The sequence below is a fragment of the Melanerpes formicivorus genome, unplaced genomic scaffold, assembly GCF_026170545.1.
Source record: "Melanerpes formicivorus ecotype bairdi unplaced genomic scaffold, bMelFor1.0.p_v2 SCAF_101, whole genome shotgun sequence".
Lineage (NCBI taxonomy): Eukaryota > Metazoa > Chordata > Aves > Piciformes > Picidae > Melanerpes > Melanerpes formicivorus.
In genome coordinates, this window is record NW_027142453.1 from 864,021 (window position 1) to 880,871 (window position 16,851).

A 16,851-nucleotide genomic window follows, 5' to 3' on the forward strand; every position below is an offset into this window, starting at 1 on the left:
AGGTTCACCCAGACCCAGTCTTGCACAGTGAGATATAAGAATAAAGTTGCTTTTATCAACTGCTTGTGATATTAACTGCTCCTGTAGTTTCCTCCTTAGGGCCTTCAGCGCACATAGAATGCACCCACAGCTGCCAGTCAAGTAAAGTTTTTGATGCCCATCTTGTGGGCATCTTGTAAACATGTCATCTGTCCTATAAAACCTCAGTGATCAATGGAGTGACCAGGTCATCATCCCTAATTCAGCATGATGAGATCTTCCTTCTGTCTTCTTCCTTCTAGTCTGAACACTTCCCACTTGCAGCAGTCGCCTTCTTGTTTCCTAAACCTTGGATCTTCTCGTTACTACAGTCCTCTCCAATCCACCCAAGCAAACCCACATCTGAGAGTCCTGAGAATTATATACAATGCAAATTTCTCAAAAGCTATGACAAATATCATATATTTTTCAGAAACAGAAATATTTTCACCAAAGAAACCATGACAAGTTCCAAGTGTGCACTGTCAATTTGGCTGACACCATAATTGCTCAAATACTGGTTCCCTAAGCATGTTAGTCTTCTGACATCAAACTTAAAAGGTATATCATAGTCACTACACTGCCAATCTTCTTTTAATAGTTATATGTAGGATGTTAGATATGGTAACAGTGGTGGTCCACCAGGAGAAGCCTACACATGGACAGCCAGTATCAAGATGACACAGTCTCAAGTTGCACCAGGGGAAGTTTAGGCTCGAGGTGAGGAGAAAGTTCTTCACAGAGTGTGACCGTTTGAGGCTGTGCCTTTAAGAAAGGGACAGTGCTGGGATACTCTGGCTGAGTGTCTCAACCCACTACACAGAGAAAGTGGTTAGCTGTTGGAATGGGCTGCCCAGGGAGGTGGGGGAGTCACCATCCCTGGAGGTGTTCAAGAGGGGATTGGATCACACTATCACCAAGGTTGGAAGAGACCTCAAAGATCATCAAGTCCAACCTGTCACCACAGACCTCATGACTAAATCATGGCATCAAGTGCCACATCCAATCCCCTCTTGAACACCTCCAGGGATGGTCACTCCACCACCACCAGGGCAGCACATTCCAATGGCTAACAACTCTCTCTGTGAAGAACTTTCTCCTCACCTCGAGCATTTCGTGCCATGGTTTAGTAGTCATAAGGTGCTGGGTGACAGGTTGGACTTGCTGATCTTTGAGGTCGCTTCCAACCTTGTTGATTCTATGATTAGACAACATGCCATAAAAATCAGTCCTTCCTTAGAAAACATTTGATATGTATGTCTCATGGCAAACTCAACTTCTCATATATTCAAAAAGCTCTCTTCATGAAAGGGAAATATTTGTTTCTTCAGAAATAAATTATGTACAAGTGCTCAGTCCTGAGCAGGTTTTCTAATTGCTTTTCAATATGATCTGCTTGAGCCTGTTGCCCATGAATTACATAAAGATGAGTGACATCTGTTTCATAATTCAGTCTTAGAAAGAAACACCAACAAAAAACACCAACAAAAATTCCACCACCCCCCCCAGAAAACCCTATTTTGTTTCTAACCTCTGAACAAAATGTATGATGGAACATGTCAACTGGTAACATAATTAAAGAATAACAGTGATACACAGGCACATACCCCAAATTACTCTTAATGTGCATTGTCCTACTCTGTAGAAGTATTTCTGTAGGGTCTTTCATGAGTATCAAAGATAAAACCCCACTACCAAAGTGGGATACAATCCCACTGCCACCAAAGACAACTCTGTTTGTTTCCGATTGAGGGGATCAGTAACAGCGCTGCCATGTTTTGCAGTTGAATTGAAAACACAGGAAAAGAAACAAGTATTTCCCTTTATTAATATACACATCTTTACCATACAGGCTATCAATATGTACATGGGCATTATATGTTAAATATTAGTAATAAGCAAATGCTCTATAATCATTCCTATTATGGCAACCTATTTGGAGGAGCATAGATTTGAATCAGAGGAGGACTGACTTCAAGTATTGCAGGTCGCTTTCAAATCAGTTAGCAGCAAGCAGCACATGATTAAAAAGTGATCACAAGACACCTCTCTTCTTATCATATATATTATGTTAGTCTTACTCCTTGGCCAGCTGCACATTGGTGGGTTTTGCTCCAATGGGTATCCCGTGTTTGTGTAAAATGCCGATTAAAACCTCACGCATTTCCATGTTGTAGGAGTCAAAGTCAAACACGTTTCGAACAACGCTGGCCAGCCCTTCAGTTGGAAATTTCTGTCAAGGAACAAAGACAAATTTTCATGAATATCTTGATCTGGATTCTTCATAGAGCACCAGTCTCAGTCAAGAGTTTCATATTTTCACAACTTAATATATAGAGCTAACCTCTGAAATAAAATAGCAGCTGCTGTGGTAGACGAGAAAACCACTGCTAGGAATAGGATAGGATAGGATAGGATAGGATAGGATAGGATAGGATAGGATAGGATAGGATAGGATAGGATAGGACAGGACAGGACAGGATAGGATAGGATAGGATAGGATAGGATAGGATAGGATAGGATAGGATAGGATAGGATAGGATAGGATATGATAGGATAGGATAGGGTAGGTAGGGTAGAGTAGAGTAGAGTAGAGTAGAGTAGAGTAGAGTAGAGTAGAGTAGAGTAGAGTAGAATAGAATAGAATAGAATAGACCAGACCAGGTTGGAAAAGACCTTTGAGATCATTGAGATCTTTGAGATCATCAAGTCCAACCTATCACCCAACACCATCTAATCAACTAAACCATGGCACCAAGCACCCCATCCAGTCTCTTCCTAAACACCTCCAGTGACGGTGACTCCACTACCTCCCTGGGCAGTCCAATCACTACTTCTGTGAAGAACTTCTCCCTAACATCCAGCCTAAACCTCCTCTGGTGCAGCTTGAGACTGTGTCCTCTTCTTCTGGTGTTACAGTATCACAGTATCACTTAGGTTGGAAAGGACCTCGAGGATCATCGAGTCCAACCTGACACCACAGACCCCATGACTAGACCATGGCACCAAGTGCCACGTCCAATCTCCCCTTGAACGCCTCCAGGGTCGATGACTCAACCACCTCCCCGGGCAACCCATTCCAATGCCGAATGACTCGCTCAGTGAAGAACTTCCTCCTCACCTCGAGTCTAAACCTCCCCTGGCGCAGCTTGAGACTGTGTCCTCTTGTTCTGGTGCTGGTTGTCTGGAAGAAGAGACCAACCCCCACCTGGCTACAACCTCCCTTCAGGTAGTTGTAGAGAGCAATAAGGTCTCCCCTGAGCCTCCTCTTCTCCAGGCTAAGCAATCCCAGCTCCCTGAGCCTCTCCTCATGGGGTTTGTGCTTGAGGCTTCTCCCCAGCCTTGTTGACCTTCTCCGGACATGTTCCAGCAACTCAACATCTTTCCTAAACTGAGAGGCCCATAACTGGACGCAGGACTCAAGGTGTGGCCTAAGCAGTGCTGACTACAGGGGCACAATGGCCTCTCTGCTCCTGCTGGCTACACTATTCCTGATCCCGGCCAGGATGCCTTCTTGGCCACCTGGGCACACTGATGGCTCATGTTCATTCAGCTGTCAACCAGTACCCCTGAGATCCCTTTCTGCCTGGCCGCTCTCCAGCCACTCCAACCTCAGCTTGTAGCTCTGCAGGGGGTTATTGTGACCAAAGTGCAGCACCCGCCACTTGGACTTGTGGAATGCCATCCTGTTGGACTCTGCCCATCTGTCCAGCCTCTCAAGGTGCCTCTCCAGAGCCCTTCTACCCTCTAACAGATCAATACCTGCTCCCAACTTGGTGTCGTCTGCAAACTTACTAATGGTGAACTCCATCCTCTCATCCAGATCATCAGTAAAGATATTGAACAGGATGGGGCCCAGCACTGATCCCTGGGGGATGCCGCTGGTGCCTGGCTGCCAGCTGGCTGTGGCACCATTCACCACCACTCTCTGGGCTCGGCCCTCCAGCCAGCTCCTAACCCAGCACGGAGTGCTGCTGTGCAAGCCATGGGCTGACAGCTTGGCTAGGAGTTGGCTGTGCCTTTTTTATCAGTAGGACATCACAAATAAATTATTTCCTCAGGCACCACTGATCACTGCTGTCAATAAAACCTGTCCTGGACAAAAGCCATCAAAAGCTCCTCTGCTTCAGTCATTTAACAAAATAAAACAGCCACAACGCTCTTCTTTATATCAGAACAAATCCAGCCACTTGTTAATAACTGCTTGGATAACTGCTTACTGAAAAAAAGGCAATGACAATTCACTTGAAGAAGAAAAACATGTTTGAGCTGAACATTTAGAAGAAAAAAAATCATTTGGCTTCTACTGATTTGTAAAACCAGATTACCAGAAAAAATATTGATCTCTCCTCATTCTGTCTGGTTCTCATTCATTGATTGTTTCCCTCTAAAGTAACACTTCTCTCCGTGGGGACCTTAGAGTATTTTAACAGCTTACAGCTTAGGTTCTTTCCAAGAGGCTACTCCTTAAAATAGTAAGTAGCACAGGTTTTGTTATTAAGAAATTAGATATAGATATAGATATATACACAAAAACATATACATATATATACACATATATAAATAGCTTTATGTACTTATATACAAATATATATATAACATATTTGGTATGTTTACATATAATACATATAATAGAAAGAGGAAGAGAGAGAGAGAGAGAGAGAGTGTGCATGCTATATTTGATACACAGTTGTGACAGAATTCAGATGGTGGAAAAGCTGTATTTTTATGGCTCTAACTTCCCATAAGAATCATAGAATCAATAAGGTTGGAAAAGACCTCAAAGATCATCAAGTCCAACCTGTCACCCAAGACTTCATGACTACTAAACCATGGCACCAAGCGCCACATCCAATGGCCTCTTGGAAACTTTCAGGGATGGTGACTCCACCACCCCCCTGGGCAGCACATTCCAATGGCTAACAACTCTCTCTGTGAAGAACTATCTCCACAACTCAAGCCTAAGCTTCCCCTGGCACAGCTAGAGACTCTGTCCTCTTGTTCTGGTGCTGACTGCCTGGGAAAAGAGACCAACCCCCACCTGCCTACAACCTCCCTTCAGGGAGTTGTAGACAGCAAGAAGGTCTCCTTTCAGCCTCCTCTTCTCCAGGCTAAGCAACACCAGCTCCCTCAGCCTCTCCTCACAGCGCTGTGCTCGTGTCCTCTCCCCAGCCTCACTGCCCTTCTCTGGACACGTTCAAGTGTCTCGATGTCCTTATTAAATTGAGTGGCCCAGAACTGGACACAGGACTCAAGGTGTGGCCTAACCAGTGCAGAGTCCAGGGGCACAGTGACCTCCCTGCTCCTGCTGGCCACACTATTCCTGATCCAGGCCAGGATGCCAGTGGCCTTCTTGGCCACCTTGGCACACAGCTGGCTCGTGTTCAGCCAGCTGTCAATCATTATCCCCAGGTCCCTTTCTGCCTGGCTGCTCTCCAGCTACTCTGACCCCAGCCTGTAGTGCTGCATGGACATGTATTGATAGTATCAGTCAGGGTTGGAAGGGACCACAAGGATCATCTAGTTCCAACCCCCCTGCCATGGCCAGGGACACCCCACACTACATTAGGCTGGCCAGAGCCTCATCCAGTCTGCTCTTAAACACCTCCAGGGACGGGGCCTCAACCACCTTCCTGGACAACCCATTCCAGGGCTTCACCACTCTCATGGGGAAGAACCTCCTCCTCATGTCCAGCCTGAATCTCCCCACCTCCAGCTTCATTCCATTCCACCTAGTCCTATCACTACCTGACATCCTGAGAAGTCCCTCCCCAGCCTTCCTGAAGGCCCCCTTCAGATAATGGAAAGCCACAATGAGGTCACCTGGGAGCCTTCTCTTCTCCAGACTGAACAGCCCCAACTCCTTCAGTCTGTCCTCATAGGAGAGGTGCTCCAGCCATCTGATCATCCTCGTGGCCCTTCTCTGGACACCTTCCCTTATGTTCGTGCCCCAGAAATCAAATTGTTTGTTAACTGACTAGCCTCAGTGCTCAGATGTGCTTTTTTCCCAAAATGTTCAACCATTTTGGCAAAGAATGCCAAAACTGTGTGAAAGAAGGGAACACAATAGCACAAAGAGAGTGGGGCTGTGGAACTGCTGTAAGGGGAAATTGTTTAACAACATGAGTAACTTCCCTCCTTCCTTCCTAAGGACCAGCAACTTTATTGACTCATTTCCCTCCTTCCTCTTTCTTTGCTACCTGAAGACCTAAAAGCTTCTTTCTTTGGAGTATCCATTATGTTTGTACTCATTGTTTACATTTGGCTGCTCCCAGCCTTTTTATTATTCATCATGAAAAAACAAGGTACAGTAAACAAAATGCCCTTTCAAAGAGGCTGGGGATGTTGAAAGCAAATGTTAGAGAAGAAATCACAGCTGCATGTTGGAGATTGATTTGGATATTTACACTTGACTTTGAAAGAGGTGAAAACGTAGCAGCTGGGAAACATCTCTGCTGATCTGTGCCCACTGTCCAGGTTGAAGGGACCATACTAATCTGGTTAAGTGAAAAAGACAGAAGTGGAAAGCCAGTGCCCTTAAAACAATTAGCAATGTAGCCCTTCCAGTCTGCAACTGGATGCCATTCACACTCAAATAAACACAAATAAATAACTGCCTTACATTTCTGTGCCAGCTAGTGACCAAAGACAGTGTGACTTTAAATTAGAAACACTATTTAGAAACACTATATAGAATAAACCAGGTTGGAAGAGACCTTCAAGATCATCGCGTCCAACCTATCAACCAATCCAACCCACCCAAACAGCTAACCCATGGCACCAAGCACCCCATCGAGTCTCCTTCTGAACACCTTCAATGATGCTGACTCCAACACCTCCCTGGGCAGCCCATTCCAATGGGCAATCACTCTCTCTGTATAGAACTTCTTCCTAACATCCAACCTAAACCTCCTCTGGCGCAGACTGAGACTGTGTCCTCTTGTTCTGGTACTGGCTGCCTGGAAGAAGAGACTGTCATCTACCTGTCTACAACCTCCCTTCAGGTAGTTGTAGAGAGTGATAAGGTCACCCCTGAGTCTCCTCTTCTTCAGGCTGAGCAACCCCAGCTCCCTCAGCCTTTCCTCATAGGGCTTGTGTTCCAAATCCCTCACCAATTTTGTTGCCCTTCTCTGGATTCATTCCAGCAAGTCAACCTCCTTCCTAAACTGAGGGGCCCAGAACTGGACACAGCACTCGAGGTGTGACCTAACCAGTGCAGTGTACAGGGGCAGAATGACCTCCCTGCTCCTGCTGGCCACACAGTTCCAGATCCAGGCCAGGATGCCATTGGCCCTCTTGGCCGCCTGGGCACACTGCAGGCTCATGTTCAGTCTACCATCAACCAGCACCCCCAGGTCCCTCTCTGCCTGGCTGCTCTCCAGCCACTCTGACCCCAGCCTGTAGCACTGCATGGGGTTGTTGTGGCCAATGTGCTGAACCCGGCACTTGGATGTGTTCAATCTCATGCCCTTGGACTCTGCCCATCTGTCCAGCCTGTCGAGGTCCCTCTGCAGAGCCTCTCTACCCTCCAGCAGATCAACTCCTGCCCCCGGCTTGGTGTCATCAGCAAATTTACTGATGATGGACTCAATGTCCTCATCCAGATCATCAATAAAGATGTTAAAGAGCACAGGGCCCAGCACTGCTCCCTGGGGCACACCACTAGTGCCTGGCTGCCAGCTGGATGTGGCACCATTCACCACCACTCTCTGGGCTCGGCCCTCCAGCCAGTTCCTAACCCATCGCAGTGTGCTCCCGTCCAAGCCACAAGCTGACAGCTTGGCCAGGAGTTTGCTGTGGGGGACGGTGTCAAAGGCCTTGCTGAGGTCCAGGTAGACTACATCCACAGGCCTCCCCACATCCACCAGGCAGTCACCTGATCATAGAAGGAGATCAGGTTGGTCAGGCAGGACCTGCCCCTCCTAAATCCATGTTGGCTGGGCCTGATCCCTTGGCCATCCTGTAAGTGCTGTGTGATTGCACTCAGGATGACCTGTTCCATGATCTTGCCTGGCACTGAGGTCAGGCTGACAGGCCTATAATTCCCTGGCTCATCCAACCCGCCCTTCTTGTGGATGGGCACAACTTTGACCAGGTTCCAGTCTTCTGGACCTCTCCAGTGAGCCAGGACTGCTGGATAATTATGGATAGTGGCTTGGCTAGCTCATCTGCCAGCTCTCTCAGGACCCTAGGATGGATCCCATCTGGTCCTATGGACTTGTGGGGATCCAAGCTGCTGAGGAGGGTTCCAACCACCTGCTCATGGAACATAGGGAAACTGTGCAGCTCCCTGGCTCCTTTTGTCAGATCTGCAGGCCAGCAGTCTGGAAGACGCTCTGCCCTTCTAGTAATAATTGAGGCAAAGAAGGTGTTAAGTACCTCTGCCTTTTCCCCATGCTGCAGACAAATGAAGGAAAGAAGGAGGAAGAGTCAAGCAGCATCGAGACACCATGGAGTTCATTTACCCAAACCACCACCTTCTTGGCAGCACAGCAACTGTCTCTCAAGTAGGTAACTTTTCCACTTTCATATCAAATGCAACTCTGTGTTTAGAGATCAGCATGTACATTTTCTGTCAGTTTGGCAAACAAATGCCTGCCAACTGGTAATAGACCCTAATAAACTACTTTGATTATGTGTTTATTTCATAGTATCACCGTATCAGTCAGGGTTGGAAGGGACCACAAGGATCATCTAGTTCCAACCCCCCTGCCATGGGCAGGGACACCTCACACTACATCAGGCTGGACAGAGCCTCATCCAGCCTGCTCTTAAACACCTCCAGGGATGGGGCCTCAACCATGTCCCTGGACAACCCATTCCAGGGCTTCACCACTCTCATGGTGAAGAACTTCCTCCTCACCTCCAGCCTCAATCTCCCCACCTCCAGCTTCATTCCATTCCCCCTAGTCCTAGCACTACCTGAGACACTCAGAAGTCCCTCCCCAGCCTTCCTGTAGGCCCCCTTCAGATACTGGAAGGCCACAATTAGGTCACCTCAGAGCCTTCTCTTCTCCAGACTGAACAGCCCCAACTCCTCAGTCTGTCCTCATAGGAGAGGTGCTCCAGCCCTCTGATCATCCTCCTGGCCCTTCTCTGGACACCTTCCAGCACCTCCAGATCCCTCTTGGAATAGGGGCTCCAGAACTGGAGGCAGTACTCCAGGTGGGGTCTCCCCAGAGCTGAGTAGAGGGGGAGAATCACCTTCCTTGCCCTGCTGGCCACACTTCTCCTGATGCAGCCCAGCATCTGATTGGTTTTACGGGCTGCAAGTGCACACTGAGAGCTCATGTTGAGCTTCTCCTCCACCAGCACCCCCAAGTCTCTCTCCTCAGGGCTGCTTTCCAGCCAGTCACTGCCCACTGGTCAGTGGGCCATTTGGATGGCTTCCTCAGCTCTTAGGCCTGAGTTTTGTTAAGTCTTTGCACAAAGTAATAAAAAATACTGTCACAGTGTAACAATTCCCTTCGTCTCAAGACCTCATTGAACTTGAGGAGACTACAAAGAACAAAACTCTATGCCTCCCTACAAATCTTCAACTGGTTTTTAGAAGTAGTAATTCTAATGTCTGTGTATATGGATGAATGTACATGAATATCTTCATGAGCACAAACAAAAACCCATCATGCAACCCAGTTATACTAAACAATGTCAAGCACAGAAGCAGTAGGTCAAATAAGTTGTGAGAAATTAGATTTGAATTGCATAATTACATTAATATTTCCACTAAGCACTATTTTTTCAATCTAGGGTCCAGTCATTCAGGAAATGATCTATAAAATAAACCATTACTAATTTTATATTATAAACAGAACAAAATAAAACCACTGCTATTTCAAACAGCATTAAGATCATTGATGTTTCAAATACTTTAGACATAAAGTGTTCTTCAATTTAAAACGACAGAAGTCAGGCTCTATTGTAATCTTCTCTTTTAAATGCTTTTAAAGTTCATCTTTGCAGAGGGCTTTGTAGGGGGATCTCGACAGACCTCGATGGGCAGAATCCAAGGGCATGAGATTGAATACATCCAAGTGCCAGGTTCTGCACTTTGGCCACAACAACCCCATGCAGTGCTACAGGCTGGGGTCAGAGTGGCTGGAGAGCAGCCAGGCAGAAAGGGACCTGGGGGTACTGGTTGATGGTAGGCTGAACATGAGCCTTCAGTGTGCCCAGGCGGCCAAGAGGGCCAATGGCATCCTGGCCTGCATCAGGAAGAGTGTGGCCAGCAGGAGCAGGGAAGTCATTCTGCCCCTGTACACTGCACTGGTTAGGCCACACCTCGAGTACTGTGTCCAGTTCTGGGCCCCTCAGTTTAGGAAGGAGGTTGACTTGCTGGAACGTGTCCAGAGAAGGGCAACAAAGTTGGTGAGGAGTTTGGAACACAGCCCTATGAGGAGAGGCTGAGAGAGCTGGGGCTGCTTAGCATGGAGAAGAGACTCAGGGGAGACCTTATTGCTCTCTACAACTACCTGAAGAAAGGCTGTAGACAGGTGGATGTTGGTCTCTTCTCCCATGCAACCAGTACCAGAACAAGAGAACACAGTCTCAAGATGTGCCAGAGGAGGTTTAGGCTGGAGATTAGGAAGAAATTCTACACAGAGAGAGTGATTGCCCATTGGAATGGGCTGCCTGGGGAGGTGGTGGAGTCACCATCATTGGAGGTGTTTAGGAGGAGACTTTATAGGGTGCCTGGTGCCATGGTTTAGTTGATTAGGTGGTGTTGGATGATTGGTTGGATGCGGTGATCTTGAAGGTCTCTTCCTACCTGGTTTATTCTATTCTATGAAATTAGAATTAATAATTTCACAGTTAATGTGTGTAGGATGCAATCAGAGATTCTAGGCACCTGTTTCCTAAGTTGATGTAAGTCTAACATTTTCCTTAGAAGAATTCCACTAGTGATCTGTGGCTGTTATGCAGCACAAGCTTGTTTTCCCCCCAAGAAACAGTTAAAACCACAAAACTTCCTAGCAGCATAAACTGAACAGTTGTACTGTCCTGGAAGTATTATGTGTTGAATATGGAGTATATAATGAAAGAAAGTATGAACACTGCATACCATGTTCACAGTATGCAAGTGATATTTTCTCACACAGCAGAAAAACAGACTCTGAGAATTCTTTTCTATGTAGAAATTAAACATACAAAGATAATAATAATAATAATAATAACAATAATAATAATAATAAACAACAAACCAGGTTGGCAGAGACCTTTAAGATCATCACGTCCAACCCATCAACCAATCCAACCCACCTAATCAACTAACCCATGGCACCCAGCACCCCATCAAGTCTCCTCCTGAACACCTCCAGTGATGGTGACTCCACCACCTCCCTGGGCAGCCCATTCCAATGGGCAATCACACTTTCTGTGTAAAACTTTAGAATAAACCTTTATTAGAATAAACCAAACCAGGTTGGAAGAGACCTTCAAGATCATCGTGTCCAACCCATCAACCAATCCAACCCACCCAAACAGCTAACCCATGGCACCAAGCACCCCAGCAAGTCTCCTTCTGAACACCTTCAATGACGGCGACTACACCACCTCCCCGGGCAACCCATTCCACAGCGCAATTACTCTTTCTGTAAAGAGCCTAAACCTCCCCTGGCGCAGCTTGAGACTGTGTCCTCTTGTTCTGGTGCTGGCTGCCTGGGAGAAGAGACCATCATCCGCCTGTCTACAACTTCCCTTCAGGTAGTTGTAGAGAGCAGTAAGGTCACCCCTGAGTCTCCTCCTCTCCAGGCTAAGCAACCCCAGCTCCCTCAGTCTTTCCTCATAGGGCTTGTGATCCAAACCCCTCACCAACTTTGTTGCCCTTCTCTGGACTTGTTCCAGCAAGTCAACCTCCTTCCTAAACTGAGGGGCCCAGAACTGGACACAGGACTCGAGGTTTGGCCTAACCAGTGCAGTGTACAAGGGCAGAATGACCTCTCTGGTCCTCCTGGCCACACTGTTCCTGATGCAGGCCAGGATGCCATTGGCCCTCCTGGCTGTCTGGGCACACTGCAGGCTCATGTTTAGCCTACCATCGACCAGCACCCCCAGGTCCCTCTCTACCTGGCCGCTGCCTGTGTACATCTGTGACCCATACCTCAGACTATCTGAACATGTGATTCATTACATACAAAGCTTTAAAAATGCATGAACAATAACTGAATATTTTTCTAAAACTTTCAAGCACTAAAACATTAGGCAGTAGTGATGAACTCGAGTTTCATTGGCATCTGATGTACTGTACCTGCAAATGTTTTACAATGTTCACAACCTCTCTAGTTGAATAGGGATAGGTAATAATGCCTTGGTCAGCTAAGCTCCTGAGTTCTCCAAAAGCAGCCACCAGTTTCTGAAGAATTGCCTCTGGAACATCAGGACCATATTGTCTAAGCATAGCCAGTTCAGACTCTGGTTTGGGATTATCAACAGCATGGCAACTGAAAATGTCCCCTAAAAAGAAAAAAGAGCAGCCAGTTAAGTGATTTATAAATAGAGAGCATCACAATACCCCTTTAAGTTTCATACAAGACCTTAAATGAAAAAGCAATAGCTCAGGAGGATGCTGAGAACCAGCTTGTTTAAAAAACAAAACACAACAAAAGCACTTTGAAAAACATGAAGGACAAACTTGCTGTGAAAAACATCAGTGTTCCTGGAAACATGGTGATCTCTCCTGTCCTTTTAATGAAGGGAATCATAAGGGAGAAATTAACTCCAAGAATAGAGTAGTATAGTATACTATAGTATAGTAGTATAGTATACTGTAAGTATAGTATAAGTATAGTATAGTATAGTACAGAGTAGAATAGAATAGAATAGAATAGAATAGAATAGAATAGAATAGAATAGAATAGAATAGAATAGAATAGAATAGAATAGAATAGAATAGAATTAACCAGGTTGGAACAGAACTTTGAGATCATCAAATCCAAGCTATCATCCAACACCATCTAATCAACTAAACCATGGCACCAAGGGACTCATTCAGTCTCTTCCTAAACACCTCCAGTGATGGTGACTCCACCACCTCCCTGGGCAGCACATTCCAATGGCCAATCACTCTCTCTATGAAGAATTTCTTCCTAATATCCAGCCTAAATCTCCCCTGGTGCAGCTTGAGACTGTGTCCTCTTGTTCTGGTGCTGGTTGCCTGGGAGAAAAAAACAACTCCCACCTGACTGCAACCTCCCATAGTTGTAGAAAGCAAGAAGGTCTCCCTTGAGCCTCCTCTTCTCCAGGCTAAACCACCCCAGCTCCCTCAGCCTCTCCTCATAGGGCTGTGCTCCAAACCCCTCTGCAGCTTTGTTGCCCATCTCTGGACACCTTCCAGCAACTCAACTTTCCTAAACTGAGGGTCCCAGAACCGGACACAGTACTCAAGGTGTGTCCTAACCAGTGCTGAGTACAGGGGCAGAAATAAACACAACTCAAATAAATGCAGGGGGGGCATAAAAGGAAAAAAGAAGAGCACTAACAGAATAAAAGTGCAAAGAAAGACTAGAAGGGTGAATGGGACCAATCTGTGAACATGAGGACCAAAAGTAATAAATCATAGTATCACAGTATCAGTCAGGGTTGGAAGGGACCACAAGGAGCATCTAGTTCCAACCCCCCACTACATCAGGCTGGCCAGAGCCTCATCCAGCCTGCTCTTAAACACCTCCAGGGACGGGGTCTCAACCACCTCCCTGGACAACCCATTCCAGGGCTTCACCACTCTCATGGTGAAGAACTTCTGCACATCCAGGATGATCAATTTGGTCTGAAGGGTACGTGTAGGGAAGGAAATTGGGTCATGAAACAGAAAGAGGCTACACAGCTGGGTGAAATTCAGAGCCATGAGTCTCTGACATGGAATGCCCATTCAGGAGAAATGACACCAGAAAAGCAAAAAGCTGTCATGCAATACAGAATTGGGTGTGTGCCTGCTTTTATGAGTGTGTTATTTCTTTCAGAACAAACACTGCAGCCAAAGATAACAGATAAAACCTTCACATAAATGGCTAAGCTAACATAGATAACACAGCTAGGAGTCTGGAGGGCTGTTTGGTTCAGAGCCAACACTGCCAAAGCCTTGCCAGAGGTTCACCTAGGCTAACACTGGACTATACAAACCAATGAATTCTTCATCATTTGCCTTTATGCAATGTGAATTCTTGCTTTTGCTGTGAGAGAAAGAGCTGGGGAATCTTTGCTGATGTTTAGAACTGGCCCAGTTTGAGGCAGATCCTCCCTTGCCTCCCACCAGGGCAGAAAAAATGAGACTCAGACAAACGGATTACAGAGGTGATGGAAAGTTTAAATGGAAAAGCAGTGAGTGGTTTACAGAGAACCACAAGCACAGTGACAAAAGAGATCCCAAAGCACACCCAGAAGCCTCCCAGCATTTCCCTTCTCCCCACCTGAGGGCACACCCAAAACCCCCAGGGCTCTCTCTTCCCCCCTTCCACTGTTTGGCTAATCTCAGCTGGCCAGATCTGAGATTGCCCTTCCCCCTTCTCCTCTTGGCATTAGGCCTAGCCAGGCCCATGAGGCCTTGAGATAACTCCCCCCCCCATTACCAGACAGGGAGCATCTCCCATGAGGGCAGTGAGGGAAGAAAGAGGAAGTATGAGACTTTGCAGATGGATTTATAGGGAGCAAGACATTATGGGAATGAAATACACAGCTTCCTGTGTCCACCCACTGGGCTGGACACCTGGGGCACCGAAGGTGTAGCTGTGTGGCAGCAGCAGCAAGAGGAACCCAGCCTAAACTGCCACAAGAACCTACCAGCCTCTGAAATGAGACTGCTGTTGCTATGAAAAACTTTGATGTGAAATTTGGACACCTTTACCTGAAACTAGGATGAATTCAATATCTTGTTAAACATATATGTTATTAAGGTCTATCACATGGGGCCATATGCATCAAGAGACTAACAAGGATTAAGAAACAGGCAGAATAGTGCTAATATCAGAAAAGGCTGTAGCCTCCCTTGCTGAAAGAACTGTCCATCAAGCTTCTATCTCTTGTACTGAAGAGAACAGCACCGGGCCTAGGGCTTGTTTGATGAGGTAAAAAAAAATGGTGAGCAGTTGTGTTAAACATTGATGTCAGGTATGAAGCTGCTTACAGATCATGTTTAACTAAGATTTCTTGCAATCCTGTCTGCTGTGCTTGCCTAGATCCCATAAAAAAGAATCATAGAATCAACCAGGTTGGAAGACACCTCCAAGATCATCTAGTCCAAAACTCTATCTGAACAACCATGCCTCTAAGTGCCTCATCCAGTCTTAAAACACCTCCAGGGACACTGACCTCACCACCTCCCTGGGCAGCCCATTCCAATGGCCAATTACTCTTTCTGTGAAGAACATTTTTCCAAGGTCAAGCCTGAACTTCCTCTTGCTCAGCTTGAAACTCTGTCCTCCAACCTGGTTAATTCAATTCTGTTCTGTTCTATTCTATTCTATTCTATTCTATTCTATTCTATTCTATTCTATTCTATTCTATTCTATTCTATTCTTTCTATTGTTATTTCTGTTCCTATTGTTATTTCTATTTCTATTTCTATTTCTATTTCTATTTCTATTTCTATTTCTATTTCTATTTCTATTTCTATTTCTATTTCTATTTCTATTTCTATTCTCTTGTTCTATTTCTATTTCTATTCTCTTGTTCTGTTGCTGGCTGCCCAGGAGAAGAGACCAATCCCCATCTGGCTACAACCACCCCTCAGGCAGCAATAAGGTCTCTCCTGAGCCTCCTCTTCTCCAGGCTAACCAAGCCCAGCTCCCTCAGCCTCTCCTGATAGTTTTAATAGAGATGACAACATATAGCTGTTCACTTAAGGCAAGTTAGGGCATTTTTGTTAGGATATGTAAATTCACATGTTAGCCTTCAAGCTGAATCTCACCTCTAGCTGTGTTTTGTGAAACCAAGAATCAATATGCATAAGGAGCCCAACCCCTCATGAAATCTAACAAGGACAGTTATTGTATTAATCAGGTCTATGAAGAGCACCATTTAATATGAATCACTTACCTAATGTGCCAAAAAAGTCATTACCCAAGAAAGGAAATCCAGGTCTATTTGCTAGAACTATCATTCTAAAATCAGGATGAATAGCTATTACATTTTCTCTTCCCTCTACATGAGCAGGATCTGGAAAAGAAATAAAACCTATGAATTGCACATTACAGCTTTGTGATTAGGAATGAATTAAACAAATTCAATCAGAATTCTTAGAATTCTTCTAATCTAATTATGTTCTTAGAATGAGAAGAGCAGTTACCAAAAAAGGCTCAATCAGAGAAACGTAGAATCAATAAGGTTGGAAAAGACCTCAGAGATCATCGTGTCCAACCTGTCACCCAAGATCTCATGACTACTAAACCATGGCACCAAGTGCCACGTCCAATCCTCTCTTGAACACCTCCAGGGATGGTGACTCCACCACCTCCCTGGGCAGCTCATTCCAATGGCTAACAACTCTCTCTGTGAAAAACTTTCTCCTAACCTCCAGCCTAAACCTCCCCCAGCAAAGCCTGAGACTGTGTCCTCTTGTTCTGGTGCTGGCTGCCTGGGAGAAGAGACCAACATCTGCCTGTCTACAACTTCCCTTCAGGTAGTTGTAGACAGCAATAAGGTCACCCCTGAGTCTCCTCCTCTCCAGGCTAAGCAACCCCAGCTCCCTCAGCCTCTTCTCATAGGGTTTGTGTTCCAAACCCCTCACCAACTTTGTTGCCCCTCTCTCTAGACTCGTTCCAGCAACTCAACATCTTTCCTAAACTGAGGGGCCCAGAACTGGACACAGGACTCGAGGTGTGGCCTAACCAGTGCCGTGTA

General features: G+C 46.0%; 1 protein-coding gene across 1 annotated transcript in view; it reads right to left on the reverse strand.

Annotated features, from left to right (window-relative positions):
* Positions 1 to 1,841: 1,841 nt before the first annotated feature.
* VWA8 (von Willebrand factor A domain containing 8) overlaps positions 1,842 to 16,851 on the reverse strand; it is a 176,475-nt gene continuing 161,465 nt past the window's right edge. The window contains exons 24-26 of the mRNA XM_068166488.1: positions 16,048 to 16,167; positions 12,266 to 12,471; positions 1,842 to 2,251 (exon numbers count right to left, since the gene is read on the reverse strand). Coding sequence (XP_068022589.1) covers positions 2,096 to 2,251; positions 12,266 to 12,471; positions 16,048 to 16,167 — 482 coding nt within the window. The 3' untranslated portion in view covers positions 1,842 to 2,095. The remainder of the gene's footprint in view (positions 2,252 to 12,265; positions 12,472 to 16,047; positions 16,168 to 16,851) is intronic.